This window comes from Pseudophryne corroboree, chromosome 1 (assembly GCF_028390025.1).
Source record: "Pseudophryne corroboree isolate aPseCor3 chromosome 1, aPseCor3.hap2, whole genome shotgun sequence".
NCBI classification, from domain to species: Eukaryota; Metazoa; Chordata; class Amphibia; order Anura; family Myobatrachidae; genus Pseudophryne; species Pseudophryne corroboree.
Window position 1 is genome coordinate 713,973,134 of NC_086444.1, and position 20,123 is coordinate 713,993,256.

Sequence of the window (20,123 nt, forward strand, 5' to 3'; positions counted from 1 at the left end):
CGTGTTCCAAGACTTACCGCGGTTACGTTTGACGGCATGGCGGTTGAACACCAAATCCTAGCTGGGAAAGGTATTCGGGAGGAAGTCATCCCTATTCTGATAAAGGCTAGGAAGGAGGTGACGGCGAAACATTAGCACCGTATCTGGAGGAAGTATGTATCTTGGTGTGAAGCCAAGAATGCTCCTACGGAAGATTTCCATCTGGGCCGTTTTCTCCACTTTCTACAGACAGGAGTGGATATGGGCCTAAAGTTAGGCTCCATTAAGGTACAGATTTTGGCCCTATCAATTTTCTTTCAGAAGAAATTGGCTTCTCTCCCAGAAGTCCAGACTTTTGTAAAGGGAGTGCTGCACATCCAGCCTCCTATTGTGCCCCCAGTGGCACCATGGGACCTTAACGTGGTGTTACAGTTCCTAAAATCTCACTGGTTTGAACCTCTTCAAACGGTTGACTTAAAATTTCTCACTTGGAAGGTGGTCATGTTGTTGGCCTTGGCGTCTGCAAGGCGGGTGTCCGAATTGGCGGCTTTATCTCACAAAAGCCCCTATCTGATATTCCATGTGGATAGAGCAGAGTTGAGGACTCGTCCTCCATTTTTGCCTAAGGTGGTTTCATTGTTTCATATGAACCAACCTATTGTGGTACCTGTGGCTACGGGTGACTTGGAGGATTCCAAGTCCCTTGATGTAGTCAGGGCCTTAAAAATTTATGTAGCCAGGACGGTTCGGATTAGGAAAACAGAGGCACTGTTTGTCCTGTATGCTGCCAACAAGGTTGGCGCTCCTGCTTTTAAGCAGACTATTGCTCGCTGGATCTGTAACACGATTCAGCAGGCTCATTCTACGGCTGGGTTGCCGTTACCAAATTCGGTAAAGGCCCATTCCACTAGGAAGGTGGGCTCTTCTTGGGCGGCTGCCCGAGGCGTCTCGGCATTACAGCTTTGCCGAGCGGCGACTTGGTCGGGTTCAAACACTTTTGCAAAATTCTACAAGTTTGATACCCTGGCTTATGAGGACCTCATGTTTGCTCAATCGGTGCTGCAGAGTCATCCGCAATCTCCCACCCGGTCTGGAGCTTTGGCATAATCCCCATGGTTCTTACGGAGTCCCCAGCATCCTCTAGGACGTAAGAGAAAATAAGATTTTAAACCTACCGGTAAATCTTTTTCTCTTAGTCCGTAGAGGATGCTGGGCGCCTGTCCCAGTGCGGACATATTTCTGCAAGGCTTGTATATAGTTATTGCTTACATAAGGGTTATGTTACAGTTAATATCAGTCTTTGGCTGATGCTGTTTTGTTCATACTGTTAACTGGTTGCGTATGTTCCATGTTATACGGTGTGGATGGTGTGGGCTGGTATGAATCTTGCCCCTAGATTAACAAAAATACTTTCCTTGTACCGTCCGTCTCCTCTGGGCACTTCTTTAACTGAGGTCTGGAGGAGGGGCGTAGAGGGAGGAGCCAGTGCACACCCATCTAAAGTCTTTAGAGTGCCCATGTCTCATGAGGAGCCCGTCTATACCCCATGGTCCTTACGGACTCCCCAGCATCCTCTACGGACTAGAAGAAAAAGATTTACCGGTAGGTTGAAAATCTTTTTTTTTTTTTTTTTTTTTATGCCTGCAGGATGAACTTTAACACAGTTTTCAGAATAAATGAAGGTTGATATAGGGAGGCACACTATATTTAAAAGTACCATTGAAAGATAATTGACTTGATTACCAATATGGAAAGTATTTTTCTCTAACGTCCTAGTGGATGCTGGGGACTCCGTCAGGACCATGGGGATTAGCGGCTCCGCAGGAGACAGGGCACAAAAAAGTAAGCTTTTAGGATCACATGGTGTGTACTGGCTCCTCCCCCCATGACCCTCCTCCAAGCCTCAGTTAGGTTTTTGTGCCCGTCCGAGCAGGGTGCAATCTAGGTGGCTCTCATAAAGAGCTGCTTAGAAAAAGTTTTTTAGGTTTTTTATTTTCAGTGAGTCCTGCTGGCAACAGGCTCACTGCTACGAGGGACTGAGGGGAGAGAAGTGAACTCACCTGCGTGCAGGATGGATTTGCTTTTTAGGCTACTGGACACCATTAGCTCCAGAGGGATCGAACACAGGCCCAGCCATGGAGTCCGGTCCCGGAGCCGTGCCGCCGACCCCCCTTGCAGATGCCGAAGTTGAAGAGGTCCAGAGGTCCGGAAACAGGCGGCAGAAGACTTTCAGTCTTCATAAGGTAGCGCACAGCACTGCAGCTGTGCGCCATTGTTGTCGGCACACTTCACACCAGCGGTCACTGAGGGTGCAGGGCGCTGGGGGGGGCGCCCTGGGCAGCAATGTATAATACCTTTTCTATGGCTAAAATACATCACATATAGCCCTTGAGGCTATATGGATGTATTTAACCCCTGCCATATATCGCAAACTCCGGGAGAAGAGCCCGCCGTTTTAGGGGGCGGGGCCTATTCTCAGCACACAGCGCCATTTTCCTGCTCAGCTCCGCTGTGAGGAAGGCTCCCAGGACTCTCCCCTGCACTGCACTACAGAAACAGGGTAAAACAGAGATGGGGGGCATATTTTGGCGATATTTTTATATATTAAGCGCATATAACAGAAACAACACCTTTTAGGGTTGTTTATATACATTTTTATAGCGCTTTGGTGTGTGCTGGCAAACTCTCCCTCTGTCTCCCCAAAGGGCTAGTGGGGTCCTGTCTTCGATAAGAGCATTCCCTGTGTGTCTGCTGTGTGTCGGTACGTGTGTGTCGACATGTATGAGGACGATGTTGGTGTGGAGGCGGAGCAATTGCCGGTAATGGTGATGTCACCCCCTAGGGAGTCGACACCGGAATGGATGGCTTTAATTATGGAATTACGTGATAATGTTAGCACGCTGCAAAAGTCAGTTGACGACATGAGACGGCCGGAAAACCAGTTAGTACCTGTCCAGGCGTCTCAGGCACCGTCAGGGGCTGTAAAACGTCCCTTACCTCAGTCAGTCGACACAGGTACCGACACAGATGAATCTAGTGTCGACGGTGAAGAAATAAACGTATTTTCCAATAGGGCCACACGTTATATGATCACGGCAATGAAGGAGGCTTTGCATATCTCTGATACTGCAGGTACCTCAAAGGGGGGTATTATGTGGGGTGTGAAAAAACTACCTGTAGCTTTTCCAGAATCAGAGGAATTGAATGACGTGTGTGATGAAGCGTGGGTTAACCCCGATAGAAAACTGCTAATTTCAAAGAAGTTATTGGCATTATACCCTTTCCCACCAGAGGTTAGGGCGCGCTGGGAAACACCCCCTAGGGTGGATAAGGCGCTCACACGCTTATCAAAACAAGTGGCGTTACCGTCTCCTGATACGGCCGCCCTCAAGGATCCAGCTGATAGGAGGCTGGAAACTACCCTGAAGAGTATATACACACATACTGGTGTTATACTGCGACCAGCAATAGCCTCAGCCTGGATGTGCAGTGCTGGGGTGGTTTGGTTGGATTCCCTGACTGAAAATATTGATACCCTGGATAGGGACAGTATTTTATTGACTTTAGAGCAATTAAAGGATGCTTTTCTTTATATGCGAGATGCTCAGAGGGATATTTGCACTCTGGCATCGAGAGTAAGTGCGATGTCCATATCTGCCAGAAGAAGTTTATGGACGCGACAGTGGTCAGGTGATGCGGATTCCAAACGGCATATGGAAGTATTGCCGTATAAAGGAGAGGAATTATCTGGGGTCGGTCTATCGGATCTGGTGGCCACGGCAACAGCCGGAAAATCCACTTTTTTACCTCAGGTCACCTCCCAACAGAAAAAGACACCGTCTTTTCAGCCGCAGTCCTTTCGTTCCTATAAGAACAAGCGGGCAAAAGGACAGTCATATTTGCCCAGAGGCAAAGGAAGGGGTAAGAGGTTGCAGCAAGCAACTACTTCCCACGAACAAAAGCCCTCCCCGGCTTCTACAAAGCCCTCAGCATGACGCTGGGGCTGTGCAAGCGGACTCAGGGGCGGTGGGGGGTCGACTAAAGATTTTCAGCACACAGTGGGCGCGCTCACAGGTGGACCCTTGGATCCTGCAGGTAGTATCTCAGGGTTACAAGTTGGAATTCGAAAAGTCTCCCCCTCGCCGGTTCCTTAAGTCTGCTTTACCAACGTCTCCCTCAGAAAGGGCGATGGTATTGGAAGCCATTCACAAGCTGTATTCTCAGCAGGTGATAGTCAAGGTACCCCTCCTACAACAGGGAAAGGGGTATTATTCCACACTATTTGTGGTACCGAAGCCGGACGGTTCGGTAAGACCTATTCTAAATCTGAAATCCTTGAACCTGTACATACAGAAATTCAAGTTCAAGATGGAGTCACTCAGAGCAGTGATAGCGAATTTGGAAGAAGGGGACTTCATGGTGTCCCTGGACATAAAAGATGCTTATCTGCATGTCCCAATTTACCCTTCACACCAAGGGTATCTCAGGTTCGTGATACAAAACTGTCATTATCAGTTTCAAACGCTGCCGTTTGGTTTGTCCACGGCACCTCGGGTCTTTACCAAGGTAATGGCCGAAATGATGGTTCTTCTACGAAGAAAAGGCGTATTAATTATCCCTTACTTGGACGATCTCCTGATAAGGGCAAGGTCCAGAGAACAGCTGGAAGTCGGAGTAGCACTAACCCAAGTAGTGCTTCAACAACACGGGTGGATTCTGAATCTTCCAAAATCTCAATTGACCCCGACGACACGTCTGCTGTTCCTGGGAATGATTCTGGACACTGTTCAGAAAAAGGTGTTTCTCCCAGGGGAGAAAGCAAGGGAGTTATCCGAACTTGTCAGGAACCTCCTAAAACCAGGAAATGTGTCGGTACATCAATGCACAAGAGTCCTGGGAAAGATGGTGGCTTCTTACGAAGCAATTCCATTCGGCAGATTCCACGCACGAATATTTCAGTGGGATCTGCTGGACAAATGGTCCGGATCGCATCTGCACATGCATCAGCGGATAACACTGTCACCAAGAACAAGGGTGTCTCTTCTGTGGTGGTTGCAGAGTGCCCATCTGTTAGAGGGCCGCAGATTCGGCATACAGGACTGGGTCCTGGTGACTACGGATGCCAGCCTACGAGGCTGGGGAGCAGTCACACAGGGAAGAAACTTCCAGGGCGTGTGGTCAAACCTGGAGACGTCTCTTCACATAAATATACTGGAGCTAAGAGCGATTTACAATGCTTTAAGCCTGGCAAAACCGCTGCTTCAGGGTCAGCCGGTGTTGATCCAGTCGGACAACATCACGGCAGTCGCCCACGTAAACAGACAGGGCGGCACGAGAAGCAGAAGAGCAATGACAGAAGCTGCAAGGATTCTTCGCTGGGCGGAAAATCATGTCATAGCACTGTCAGCAGTGTTCATTCCGGGAGTGGACAACTGGGAAGCAGACTTCCTCAGCCAGAAGTCTTCCACATGATTGTGAACCGTTGGGAAAAACCAAAGGTGGACATGATGGCGTCCCGCCTCAACAAGAAACTGGACAGATATTGCGCCAGGTCAAGAGACCCTCAGGCAATAGCTGTGGACGCTCTGGTAACACCGTGGGTGTACCAGTCCGTGTATGTGTTTCCTCCTCTGCCTCTCATACCAAAGGTACTGAGAATTATACGGCTACGGGGAGTAAGAACAATACTCGTGGCTCCGGATTGGCCAAGAAGGACTTGGTACCCTGAACTTCAAGAGATGCTCACGGAAGAACCGTGGCCTCTACCGTTAAGAAGGGATCTGCTTCAGCAGGGACCTTGTATGTTCCAAGACTTACCGCGACTGCGTTTGACGGCATGGCGGTTGAACGCCGGATTCTAAAAGAAAAGGGCATTCCAGAGGAAGTTATTCCTACCTTGATTAAAGCCAGGAAGGAAGTGACCGCACAACATTATCACCGCATTTGGAGAAAATATGTTGCGTGGTGTGAGGCCAAGAAGGCCCCAACGGAGGAATTTCAATTGGGTCGATTCCTACATTTCCTGCAGGCAGGATTGTCTATGGGCCTCAAATTGGGGTCTATTAAGGTTCAAATTTCGGCCATATCGATTTTCTTCCAGAAAGAATTGGCTTCAGTGCCTGAAGTACAAACTTTTGTCAAAGGTGTACTACATATACAGCCCCCGATTGTGCCTCCAGTGGCACCGTGGGATCTCAACGTAGTTTTGGAATTTCTCAAATCCCATTGGTTTGAGCCGCTCAAATCGGTAGATTTGAAGTATCTTACATGGAAAGTAACCATGCTACTGGCCCTGGCTTCAGCCAGGAGAGTATCAGAGTTGGCGGCTTTATCGTACAAAAGCCCATATCTGATTTTCCATTCGGACAGGGCAGAACTGCGGACGCGTCCTCAGTTTCTGCCTAAGGTGGTTTCGGCTTTTCACTTGAACCAGCCTATTGTGGTGCCTGCGGCTACTAGCGACTTGGAGGACTCCAAGTTACTGGACGTTGTCAGAGCATTGAAAATATATATTTCAAGGACGGCTGGAGTCAGAAAATCTGACTCGCTGTTTATCCTGTATGCACCCAACAAGATGGGTGCTCCTGCGTCTAAGCTCGTCTGTAGCACAATCCAACTTGCACATTCTGTGGCAGGCCTGCCACAGCCTAAATCTGTAAATGCCCACTCCACAAGGAAGGTGGGCTCATCTTGGGCGGCTGCCCGAGGGGTCTCGGCATTACAACTTTGCCGAGCAGCTACGTGGTCAGGGGAGAACACGTTTGTAAAATTTTACAAATTTGATACTCTGGCTAAGGAGGACCTGGAGTTCTCTCATTCGGTGCTGCAGAGTCATCCGCACTCTCCCGCCCGTTTGGGAGCTTTGGTATAATCCCCATGGTCCTGACGGAGTCCCCAGCATCCACTAGGACGTTAGAGAAAATAAGAATTTACTTACCGATAATTCTATTTCTCATAGTCCGTAGTGGATGCTTGGCGCCCATCCCAAGTGCGGATTGTCTGCAATACTTGTACATAGTTATTGTTACAAAAATCGGGTTATTATTGTTGTGAGCCATCTTTTCAGAGGCTTCTTCGTTGTTATCATACTGTTAACTGGGTTCAAATCACAAGTTGTACGGTGTGATTGGTGTGGCTGGTATGAGTCTTACCCGGGATTCAAGATCCTTCCTTATTGTGTACGCTCGTCCGGGCACAGTACCTAACTGAGGCTTGGAGGAGGGTCATGGGGGGAGGAGCCAGTACACACCATGTGATCCTAAAAGCTTACTTTTTTGTGCCCTGTCTCCTGCGGAGCCGCTAATCCCCATGGTCCTGACGGAGTCCCCAGCATCCACTACGGACTATGAGAAATAGAATTATCGGTAAGTAAATTCTTATTATTCTGCACTTAATGTAAATAGCTTTTCTAGTTTCAAAATTTACCATGGTAAGTTTTGCCTCTTGATACATCATGTTCAGAAACAAGTTTTTGCTTTTTGCCAAATTGCATTGTTTAAACCACTGTGTATATTCCTTTCAAACAGGAAAAAGAACAGGAAGATAAAAGACGTAAATTGCAGGCTGAGAAAGAAGAACGAGACAGGGTTAAAGAAGAAGTAAAGGTTGCCAGGGAACGAGCAAAAGAAGAAGCAAAGAAAAAGAAGGATGAAGAAAAAGAACAGAGGGCAAAAGAGAAGAGGGAGAGAAAAGAGAAGGAGGATCGGGAAAAAGCTGAAAAGTTGCGACTGAAAGAGGAAAAAAAGAAAGAGAAGCTTGATGCCATGGAGTGAGTTTTCTTAAGGGGGGTGTAAGGGAATCGTTTTTTTAAACATGTATTTGTGCTGCTTCCATCCTGCTTTCTGTAGACCAAGGGTGTTTAGTGAGCTAAGTCTTTTTAGTCGTCATGAGCAGCAAGTATAATTTTTCATTTTAGAACCTGGGCTGCAATTAGATGACCTTAAAATGGCAAAAAACACATAATATAGTCTACTAAACTATATATGTGTAAAAATTCCCTGCCATAATATTAATATAAAGAGCGGGAGAAGCCCGCCGAAAAAGGGGCGGGGCTATCTCCCTCAGCACACTGGCGCCATTTCCTCTTCACAGCTCCGCTGGAAGGACGCTCCCCAGGCTTTCCCCTGCAGTTTCCAGGCTCAATAGGGTAAAAAAGGGAGGGGGGGCACTAAATTTAGCGCAAAACTGTGTATAACTGCTATAGGGAAAATAACTTTGTGTAGTGTAAATCCCTGTTTATATAGCGCTGTGGTGTGTGCTGGCATACTCACTCCCTGTCTCCCCAAAGGACTTGGTGGGGTCCTGTCCTCAGTCAGAGTATTCCCTGTGTGTGTGCGGTGTGTCGGTACGGCTGTGTCGACATGTTTGATGAGGAGGCATATGTGGAGGCGGAGCAGGTGCCGATAAATGTGATGTCACCCCCTGCGGGAGAGTGGATGGATATGGGGAAGGTATTAACCGACAGTGTCAACTCCTTACATAAAAGGTTCGATGACATAACAGCTGTGGGACAGCCGGCTTCTCAGCCAGTGCCTGCCCAGGCGTCTCAAAAGGCCATCAGGGTCTCAAAAACGCCCGCTACCTCAGATGGCAGACACAGATGTCGACACGGAGTTTGACTCCAGTGTCGACGACGACGAGACTAATGTACATTCCACTAGGGCTATCCGTTGCATGATTACGGCAATGAAAAATGTGTTGCACATTTCTGACATTAACCCAGGTACCACTAAAATCAGGATTTTGGTACTTACCGATAAATCCCTTTCTCCGATTCCACAGGGGCCACTGGAGCGTAGTTACAATGGGGAAATAGTAGGCAGTAATTGGGAGCTGGCACTTTAAAATTCTCACACTGTGGCTAGCTCCTCCCCTACTATCTCCCCTCCAAGCCAGTCTACGTAAAACTGTGCCCGAGGAGAGCTGTAATATACAAACCGTAAGGTAGAGGAGGTTAATGACGCCCTGTAACCCAGGATAACACAAACCCAACCTGGAACAGAACCTAACAAACAACCGGCTAGCCCGAACTCAACAAGCAGTCATATGGTGATCTGCAAACCGTTAAGCAAAAAACAAGGAGGAACAGCGCTGGGCGGGCGTCCAGTGGCCCCTGTGGAATCGGAGAAAGGGATTTATCGGTAAGTACCAAAATCCTGATTTCTCCTTCATCCACTAGGGGCCACTGGAGCGTAGTTACAATGGGGACGTCCCAGAGCTCCCAAAACGGGTGGGAGAGCGCTGAGAGTCCTGTAAAACCGCTCGGCCAAAGTGAGATGCAGAGGCCGCAAAAGTGTCAAACTTGTAGAATTTGACAAAACGAATGTCTGTCTGACCAAGTAGCCGCGCGACATAAAGTATTCATGGAGACCCCACGGGCAGCTGCCCACGAAGGTCCCACCACGCACGTAAAGTGCGCTGAAATGGAAAACGGAGGCTCCCGAGCAACCGCCAAGAAGACTGTATCCAACAGCCCAGCATATGCTGGGACCCTGGCTATTTAGTACGGGAGCATCGTACAGAATAAAGAAGAAAAAACCCTTTGTCGAATAGCCTAAGACCTCTGTAGAGAAAGTCAGCGAGCCCTGACAACAGTCAAAGAGGACTGAAAAACACTAGTGTCAGATTTATACGAAAAACGGACATGCCCTTTGGGAGAAACGACCGCTGAGGCCGAAGCTCAGCCGGGGGAGTTGCTAATAGAGTACTCCCTGAAAGAGAGCCCGAACTTACGGGCGCCAGGCTAATTTCTTTTGGAAGAAAACCGAAAAAGGCAGGGACCGAAAATTCAGGTCAATGTGGTTTGAAGCGCAGCGGAGCAAAACCTCCCAGAGAAACCAAAGATTACGGCTGAATGGTAACTGAAAGAAGGGGAAAACCCCCTTTTATCCTTATTATGTCCCATACAGCTTTCCAAAAGTGGCAAAAGCGAGAAGAGGTAACAGACTTCTGAAATCGGGGCCTAGTAGGCCTAACCGAACTAGGGAACTCCTCCCTTCTGAGGGCTCGTGAACAGTCACACGATTAAATGAAACCAGTGTAAGATTGAACAAAGAAAAGGACCCTGTTGAAGTAGACAGTCCAGTCGAGGTAGGAGCCAAGGCTCCTCTACCGACAACAGTTGTAGCCGTATCTTCAAGTCATGGGTAGCCCAACCAGAGCCACCGAGAGGACTAGCATGCATATTCTCCTCCTGTGTTACCGAAAGTGAGGTAGAAATAGAAAAGGAGGCAGGATAGAATAACCAGAAACTCCCAGGAGCCCTGAGGGCATCCTCGGCTACTGCCACCAGAGCTCACGTCGGTGAGTAGTAAAGGGTTAAAGAGTCAGTCATAACGCCCTGAGGTCGATTCGAAATCTCCGCCCACAGCAGACCAGCTGACAAAACTCCGGGGAATGTTCCCTCACCCAGGAGTCTGACCTGGTGGCCTGATCTGGAAAGAAGATTGTTGTCCCCCGCTCAGAGGGGAATGTAGGCGACCACTCATTGCGTCGCAGCTTGACTGAAGAAATAGAGTACCTGGTACCGAGGAAGGAAAAATCCTCCGACGGACCCTGTTGAGAAAACGTTTGAGGAGCATAAATCGGATCTTCAGAAGCCACGTAATGTACAGAGTGGGATAGTAGCAGTAGATTGTCCCATTAGGGAACCAACGTCAACCCCTTGAAAAAGAGTTATTCTGTGATCTTCCTGAACCCTGTGGGAGCGGAAGAGAGACCGAAAGAAAAGGACTTACAGTGAAAATGAGAATCCTGTAATGCGACTGAGTAAAGCCCGATGAGGAAACCCAACGGAAATCAGTAAACAGGCATCCCTGAAGACAAGGGACGCGTAAAACTCCCTTTCTTGTTCAACTAGCAATCACAGACTGAAAGGATTCCTAGGCCAGAATAGGCCTGGCCGAGCCAACTGGCTTCGGAACGTGAAAAGAAAACAAAGGCCTGAGAACTGTCCCGATTCAAATGATATGTAAAAAAACAGGGATCAACACCCTTTGCGGTTAGAAGCATATGGAGCGCCGCCTGCATTATGACTCTCTTGTCATCGTAAATAGGTCGACCCCTGCCGAGGGACTCCCGAGACGGTTGTACTCCCAAATCTAGTCTGTAACCGCCCAAGCCTTCTTCCACCGACCTGCGCCTACCCTGGGACCCTCCAGGTGGTAGGAAAGTCTGACCTTTAGTGTGTGTATAGGATGATGTAAAATCAGACTGGACCGAGGATGCTGAACCTCTGCTTCAGCTTTTTTTTTTTTTTTTTCTTTTTTTTTTCTTTTCTTCTGAGATCCCCTGGCGACAGAGATATCGCCCGTGTGGAATCGGAAGCTTGAAAAGGCACGGTAAAAATCTAAAGGAAAGACCGGTAAAGGTCTGTCTTGGAGCTGGGGCAGAAGTAGGAGAAAGCAAAGTGGACTTACCTCCAATGGTTCAAGAAATCCTGCAGAAAGTTCCTTCCCCTGAACCATCTGCCCCGTAGGATTTCATGTTCACCTGTCACTGTCGCAGCCCCAGAGGTCGTCGGGTTAAGACAGCCCAAAGCGAAAATGCAGGTTCCGAGACTGCAGACGTGGAGACCTCCAAAGAACATAAAGCAGAATCGTGATTCTGACCCGTACCAAAGTATCAATTGATCCGGATGCGAAACATCCTGTAACCTAGAGGACAATTGTTCCACAACCTACCTGCTCCGGACAAGGTAGAACCCTGCTGCCGTATATGTCTTCGATGGATCCCTGAGCAAGGTTGCCTCAGGAAAACGGCAGCTTGTTGGACCGGCGATACATCGAGGGGTATACCCTGGAGAGGTTCTGATACCCTTTCCTGCCGTCTGCGGGGAAAGGATAGGAAAACAAACATTGTTTGATACCTGAAATTGTGTATTCGGGTGTCTGCCGGCTGTCTACCGGAGCCTGCCCAGCTCATCCGAAACTGGACCAGTCGCTGTCATTTCGTCATCGGCGTCGAACCCTGATGGACTTGACGTGTCCGCCTCCTTTACCTGCAGTCTCAGACGAACTGCTGTATAATGCACCTGGATATTCTGAGACACAGGTTCAGACTCCACAGAAAACAGACATCATCAGTATTGTAACATGGAAGGTTAGCAAGGTTCCTTTAGAAACCTGGAGTGGTGAAATGACTTACAAGGTCTCTGGTTACCAGTGACATTACCTGTATAATCTGAGCTGTTCAAACAGGAGTGTCCTGCAGGTGCGTGGAGGGCTCTGCAGATGGCTCCACCGCATACTTCACACCTAAGAGGGAATTCTTTGACTATCCCAGGTGAGACAAACGAAAGGAGAAAAGGTGGGTTAAATAAACACAGCCCTATGTAAGGTCTGCACTATAATGTGTAGTGACCGACACGATTCAAATAAACTTTCTGGAGCAGCGGAGACCTGAACCAGTAACGCTGCGCTGTGGGACAGGAGACTTAGCCCTAGGCTATAGGAGCTCTCCTTAAAGTTTTGTTTGGATTCAAACCCCTGTTCAGATACCCGCTACTAGCGTACTGAGCCACAGCGCTATTTGTCTGATGCCTTACACACATTCCCCAATTACAAATAGCATTAGTAACTAGTGACACCAAGGAATAATAAAGGGAAGGCAACACCCCGCCCTGTATGTAGTGTACCGCTAATTAAGGTGCACCCGATGTTTCTCGGAGGTTCCGCTGGCTTTTCAAAATGGTGACCAGCCTGTGAGAAAAGATGGGTGAAAATGTTATGTGGCAAGGTGGGGTATTCTGTTTCTAGAAAACATTGCGGAAGTGTTTGTTTTATCCCCTATATATGGTATTGTATGGATATATCTATATACATACCCACACACTTAAATATATATATATATACAAACATATCTATATATATATCTATATACACACACCACAGTGAACCCATGCACCTAATAGGGCAGATAAATACTGTGCACCTAATAGGGTAGATAATTACTGTGCACCTAATAGGGTAGATAAATACTGTGTATTTGTAGGGTAAAGAAATACTGCACAGTAGATTTTTAATTATCAATGAGCTGAGTCCCAGCTCCTGTAATAGAGCAGATTCCCTGATCTAAATGTCTGAAATGGGGCAGAGGACTCCCCTGCAGGAGGAATGTAGCCAAAGCAAGATGTAACAATATTTCTGCAGCACACTGCACAGAAAAGCTACAAACTCCAGAGACAGGTGTGTTGCCTAGAGACCATGAGAGCTGGGAGCCTCCACCGGGGGGGGGGAATAAGCTTCACCCCCCTTCCCCCCTCATACATGTAAAGAATCCTCCCTGCACAGCCAGGAGAGGAAAGGAGCTTTCAGTGGCCCGGGGAGCGGGGGACTGTGGAGCGGCGTCTCGTCATGCTGCAGCTGCTGGGGAGCGGAGAAAGCCCGCCGTACAGAGCGGGAGTTAGCTCCGCCCCCTCCGCTTCGGCGCCAAATTCAAATCCGCTGTATAGTAAGCGGAAAGCGCCCATGCATCCCCCGGCCGCCTGTATGCTGCGGCCGGGGAGTGGAAAGCCTGAGCCCGCCGAACGGAGCGGGAGTTAGCTCCGCCCCCCTGCTCCGGTCACTTTCAAATTAAAACCGCACTATCATCCGGCTGCCTGTAAGTGTGTATGCTGCGGCCGGGGAGAGTGTGTCCTTTGCTGGAATCGAACCCTAGCTCGTGGGCATCGTAACCATAGGTGTTACCACTCTGCCATGAGAGCTATGCTAATTATTACACAGATATATGATATATGTAAATGTATCACCCGGCTGCCTGTATGCTGCAGCCGGGGAGTGAAGAGCGCTGAGCCCGCTTACAGAGCGGGCTGAAGCTCCGCCCCCCACATAATGGCGCCAATTTCAAATTAGTAAGCCTTTTATGCACTCCAGCCTGTCTGACTGGAGAGTATAGGGGAGCCTGTCCATCCATGTATTAAAACACTGAAACTGAAAAATGTAAAAACATACATCAGTCTGGAGGGGGAGGGGGGGAGATTGTACTCACCGCTTCCTTCCGTCAGGCGTTTCGACCCAGCGGCCCCGACACGCGCCGCACGCAGCGGTGTCCGGCCATTTTTGATACCGCTGCCATGCTGCCGGAATCTTCTGCTGGATGGAGTGGCCCCGACACGCGCCGCACGCAGCGGTGTCCGGCCAACTCAGGAGAGCTCAGTGTCTCCCTCAGCCGGGGCCCATCCCGAGCCGCACGCAGCTGCGATGGGACCCCGCCGGCAGCTCCCGCGGTGCAGACTGGCAGTGGCAGAGCTGCCAGTCTGTGAATGTGTGAAAGAAAAATAAAATAATAAAGAAAAAAGAAAAAATTCTTCAGCTAAACCCAAGTGAACCAGCTACCTCGGGCACTAAACTAAGACTGGCTTGGAGGGGAGATAGTAGGGGAGGAGCTAGCCACAGTGTGAGAATTTTAAAGTGCCAGCTCCCAATTACTGCCTACTATTTCCCCATTGTAACTACGCTCCAGTGGCCCCTAGTGGATGAAGGAGAAAAGGGTATTATGTTTGGGGAGAAAAAGCAGCCAGTGGTTTTTCCCCCTTCAGATGAGTTAAATGAAGTGTGTGAAGAAGCGTGGGCTTCCCCTGATAAAAAACTAGTGATTTCTAAAAAGTTACTAATGGCGTACCCTTTCCCGCCAGAGGACAGGGTACGTTGGGAGACATCCTCGAGGGTGGATAAAGCGCTCACACGCTTGTCAAAAAAGGTGGCACTACCGTCTCAGGATACGGCCGCCTTAAAGGAGCCTGCGAATAGAAAGCAGGAGGCTATCCTGAAGTCTGTATATACACACTCAGGTATGGACCTGCTATTGCTTCAGCATGGATGTGCAGTGCTGCAGCAGCGTGGTCTGATTCCCTGTCTGATAACATTGATTCCCTTGACAGGGACACTATTTTGCTAACCATAGAGCATATTAAAGACGTAGTCTTATACATGAGAGATGCACAGAGGGATATTTGCCGGCTGGCATCTAGAATAAATGCAATGTCCATTTCTGCCAGGAGAGTATTATGGACCCTGCAGTGGACAGGTGATGCGGATTCTAAAAGGCACATGGAGGTTTTGCCTTACAAGGGTGAGGAATTGTTTGGGGATGGTCTCTCGGACCTCGTTTCCACAGCGACAGCTGGGAAGTCGACATTTTTACCTCGGGTTCCCTCACAGCCAAAGAAAGCACCGTATTATCAGGTACAGTCCTTTCGGTCCCAGAAAGGCAAGCGGGTTAAAGGCGCGTCCTTTCTACCCAGAGGCAGGGGTAGAGGGAAAAAGCTGCACCATACAGCCAGTTCCCAAGAACAAAAATCCTCCCCTGCTTCCACTAAATCCACTGCATGACGCTGGGGCTCCACTGGTGGAGCCAGGTGCGGTGGGGGCCCGTCTACGGAACTTCAGCGACCGGTGGGTTCGCTCACAGGTGGATCCCTGGGTTCTACAAGTGGTATCTCATGGATACAAGCTGGAATTCGAGACGTCTCCACCTCGCCGTTACCTCAAATCAGCCTTGCCAGCTACTCCCCCGGACAGGGAGGTGGTGCTGGCGGCAATACACAAGCTGTACCTCAAGCAGGTGATAATAAAAGTTCCCCTCCTTCAACAGGGACGGGGTTACTATTCCACAATGTTTGTGGTACCGAAACCAGACGGTTCGGTGAGACCCATTCTAAATTTGAAATCCTTGAACACTTATATAAGAAGGTTCAAGTTCAAAATAGAATCGCTCACCAAGGTAATGGCCGAAATGATGATACTCCTTCGAAAGAAGGGAGTTATTTTATCCCATACTTGGACGATCTCGGCATACAGGACTGGGTCCTGGTGACCACGGATGCAAGCCTCCGAGGTTGGGGGGCAGTCACGCAGTTAAGAAACTTCCAAGGACAATGGTCGAGTCAGGAGGCTTCCCTACACATAAATATTCTGGAACTAAGGGCCATTTACAATGCCCTAAGTCAGGGAAGACCCCTGCTTCAAAACCAGCCGGTGCTGATTCAGTCAGACAACATCACGGCGGTCGCCCATGTAAACCGACAGGGCGGCACAAGAAGCAGGATGGCGATGGCAGAAGCCACAAGGATTCTCCGATGGGCGGAAAATCACGTGATAGCACTGTCAGCAGTGTTCATTCCGGGAGTGGACAACTGGGAAGCAGACTTCCTCAGCAGGCACGACCTCCACCCGGGAGAGTGGGGACTTCATCCAGAAGTCTTCCAACTGATTGTAAACCGTTGGGAAAGGCCACAGGTGGACATGATGGCGTCCCACCTAAACAAAAAGCTACAAAGATATTGCGCCAGGTCAAGGGACCCTCAGGCGATAGCTGTGGACGCTCTAGTGACACCGTGGGTGTACCAGTCGGTTTATGTGTTCCCTCCTCTTCCTCTCATACCAAAGGTGCTGAGGATAATAAGAAAGAGAGGAGTAAGAACTATACTCATCGTTCCGGATTGGCCAAGAAGGAATTGGTACCCGGAACTACAAGAAATGATCTCAGAGGACCCTTGGCCTCTGCCTCTCAGACTGGACCTGCTACAGCAGGGGCCCTGTCTGTTCCAAGACTTACCGCGGCTGCGTTTGACGGCATGGCGGTTGAATGCCGGATCCTGATGGAAAAGGGCATTCCGGATGAAGTCATTCCTAAGCTGATAAAAGCTAGGAAAGATGTGACAGCAAAGCATTATCACCGCATATGGCGAAAATATGTTGCTTGGTGTGAGGCTATGAAGGCCCCCACTGAAGAATTTCAGCTGGGTCGATTTCTGCACTTCCTACAGTCAGGAGTGACTATGGGCCTAAAATTGGGATCCATTTAAGTCCAGATTTCGGCCCTGTCTATTTTCTTTCAAAAAGAACTGGCTTTACTGCCTGAAGTTCAGACGTTTGTTAAGGGTGTGCTGCATATTCAGCCCCCTTTTGTGATCTCAACGTTGTGTTGGATTTCCTAAAATCACATTGGTTTGAGCCACTTCAGACCGTGGAAATAAAATATCTCACGTGGAAAGTGGTCATGCTTTTGGCCTTGGCTTCGGCTAGGCGGGTGTCAGAATTGGCGGCTTTGTCCTGTAAAAGCCCCTATCTGATTTTCCATATGGACAGAGCAGAATTGAGGACGCGTCCCCAATTCCTCCCTAAGGTGGTATCAGCGTTTCATTTGAACCAACCTATTGTGGTGCCTGCGGCTACTCGGGACTTGGAGGCCTCCAACTTGCTGGACGTAGTCCGGGCCCTGAAAATCTATGTTTCCAGGACGGCTAGAGTCAGAAAGACTGACTCGCTGTTTATCCTGCATACACCCAACAAGCTGGGTGCTCCTGCTTCTAAGCAGACTATTGCTCGCTGGATCTGCTCCACGATTCAACTTGCACGTTCTGCGGCTGGACTGCCGCATCCTAAATCAGTCAAAGCCCATTCCACGAGGAAGGTGGGCTCTTCTTGGGCGGCTGCCCGAGGGGTCTCGGCTTTACAACTTTGCCGAGCTGCTACCTGGTCGGGATCAAACACGTTTGCAAAATTCTTCAAGTTTGATACCCTGGCTGAGGAGGACCTTGAGTTTGCTCATTCGGTGCTGCAGAGTCATCCGCACTCTCCCGCCCGTTTGGGAGCTTTGGTATAATCCCCATGGTCCTTAAGGAGTTCCCAGCATCCACTAGGACGTCAGTGAAAATAAGAATTTACTCACCGGTAATTCTATTTCTCGTAGTCCGTAGTGGATGCTGGGCGTCCATCCCAAGTGCGGGTTGTCTGCAATACTTGTATATAGTTATTGCCTAACTAAAGGGTTATTGTTATGAGCCATCTGTTAGTGAGGCTCAGTTGTTGTTCATACTGTTAACTGGGTATAGTATCACGAGTTGTACGGTGTGATTGGTGTGGCTCGTATGAGTCTTACCCGGGATTCCAAATCCTTTCCTTATTGTGTCAGCTCTTCTGGGCACAGTTTCCCTAACTGAGGTCTGGAGGAGGGGCATAGAGGGAGGAGCCAGTGCACACCAGTAGTCCTAATTCTTTCTTAGAGTGCCCAGTCTCCTGCGGAGCCTGTCTATTCCCCATGGTCCTTACGGAGTTCCCAGCATCCACTACGGACTACGAGAAATAGAATTACCGGTGAGTAAATTCTTATTTTTTTTTTTCCCCTTAGTCTCTGGGTCTTTAGACTTGTTAGCCAGCTATCTGGGGGGGTCGGCCACAAATTCCAGGTCCCATTCAATTTTCTCATATGTCCTAGGGGATGCTGGGGTCACTTCAAGAACCATGGGGTATAGACGGGATCCGCAGGAGACATGGGCACTTTAAGACTTTCAAATGGTGTGACCTGGCTCCTCCCTCTATGCCCCTCCTCCAGACTCCAATATAAGTTAGTTATAAAAGCGCTACAGATCTGAGACATTATATAAAGGTTTTCAGAACCGGGATTGAGTGTTGGGTTGTGAGCTGGCAAACTACATCTGTCTCTCCCTGACAGACTTTACTGTGGGTCTGTCCCCTATATGCCCGGTGTGTCGGCGGGTGTTTGGTACACGTGTGTCGGCATGTCTGAGGCTGAGTGATTTGCCCACAAACGGCTGTGGGAGTGACCCTGTCGGCACCACCGACTCCTGATGGGGCTTGTTACATGTATGTCAACATGTCGGTGGCTGAAAGTTTTTCCCAAGAGGAAAATATAGTAGGGACACAGTCGTGTGTGGGTGGCCCTGTCGGCACCACTAATATCTGACTGGGTAAAAAAAAAAAAAAAAAAAAAAAAATTGTCATAATGTGATGCATATAAGAAAGGCTCTATATATGTATGTCTATTTCCCTCAGACCCCTGGGGGTCGCAAAAAGTATTATTTCTCTAACGTCCTTGAGGATGCTGGGACTCCGTAAGGACCATGGGGAATAGACGGGCTCCGCAGGAGATAGGGCACTATAAGAAAGCTTTGGACTCTGGGTGTGCACTGGCTCCTCCCTCTATGCCCCTCCTCCAGACCTCAGTTTTACACTGTGCCCAGAGCAGGATGGGTGCACTGCAGAGAGCTCTCCTGAGTTCTCTGCCTAGAAGCATTTTTGTTTGGATTTTTTTTTCTACTTTTTTACAGGGAGCACTGATGGCAACAGGCTCCCTGCATCGAGGGGCTGAGGAGAGAGGGGCAGACCTTCTTGTCTAAGATAGGCTCTGCTTCCTCGGCTACTGGACACCATTAGCTCCAGAGGGGGTGAACACAGGTTCTTACTGGGCGTCCACCCCCAGAGCCGCGCCGCCGTTTTCCTCACAGAGCCAGAAGAACCGAAGTCAGAAGACGTCAGGTGGCAGAAGCCTTCAGCTTCACTGAGGTAACGCACAGCACTGCAGCTGTGCGTCATTGCTCGCATACACCTCACATACTCCGGCCACTGTAAGGGTGCAGGGCGCAGGGGGGGGGGGGGGGCAGCAATAGAACACCTCTATTATGGCAAAAGACAATAAACATGTACAGGTGGACACTGTACATGTATATAAAAGAGCCCCCGCCATATTTTAGTAAGTTTGAGCAGGACAGGAGCCCGCCGCAGAGGGGGCGGGGCTTCTCCCTCAGCACTCACCAGCGCCATTTTCTCTCCACAGCACCGCTGAGAGGAAGCTCCCCGGACTCTCCCCTGCTTACACACGGTGAAGGGGTGTTTAAAAGAGAGGGGGGCACATAATTGGCGGATAATATATTATACAGCGCTGCTGGGGAAAAAACATTTTGTGTTGGTCTCCAGGGTCATTGCGCTGGGGTGTGTGCTGGCATACTCTCTCTCTGTCTCTCCAAAGGGCCTTGAAGGGGATACAGTCTTCAGAAAAGAGGTTCCCTGTGTGTGTGTGAAGTGTCGGTACGCGTGTGTCGACATGTTTGACGAGGAAGGCTCGCTTAATGTGGAGGGGGAGTGCTTGAATGTCAGGTTGCCGTCGGCAACACAGACACCGGATTGGGTGGATATGCTGAATGTCTTGAATGCAAATGTCAATCTATTGCATAAAAGGTTAGACAAGACTGAAGCTAGGGATCAGTCAGGTAGCCAGTCCATGCCTGTCCCTGTGGCGCCAGGCCCTTCAAGGGTCTCAGAAGCGCACCATATCCCAGAACGATGACACAGATACTGACTCGTGTCGACTATGAAGATGCAAAATTACAGCCGAGGGTGGCAAAA

The 20,123-nt window shown here is 49.2% G+C and overlaps 1 protein-coding gene across 2 annotated transcripts in view; it reads left to right on the plus strand.

Annotated features, from left to right (window-relative positions):
• CHAF1A (chromatin assembly factor 1 subunit A) overlaps positions 1-20,123 on the plus strand; it is a 566,913-nt gene that overhangs the window by 157,274 nt on the left and 389,516 nt on the right. For both annotated transcript variants that reach the window (XM_063915198.1, XM_063915188.1), the window contains one exon: positions 7,506-7,747. In XM_063915198.1, the coding sequence (XP_063771268.1) occupies positions 7,506-7,747 (242 nt within the window). The remainder of the gene's footprint in view (positions 1-7,505; positions 7,748-20,123) is intronic.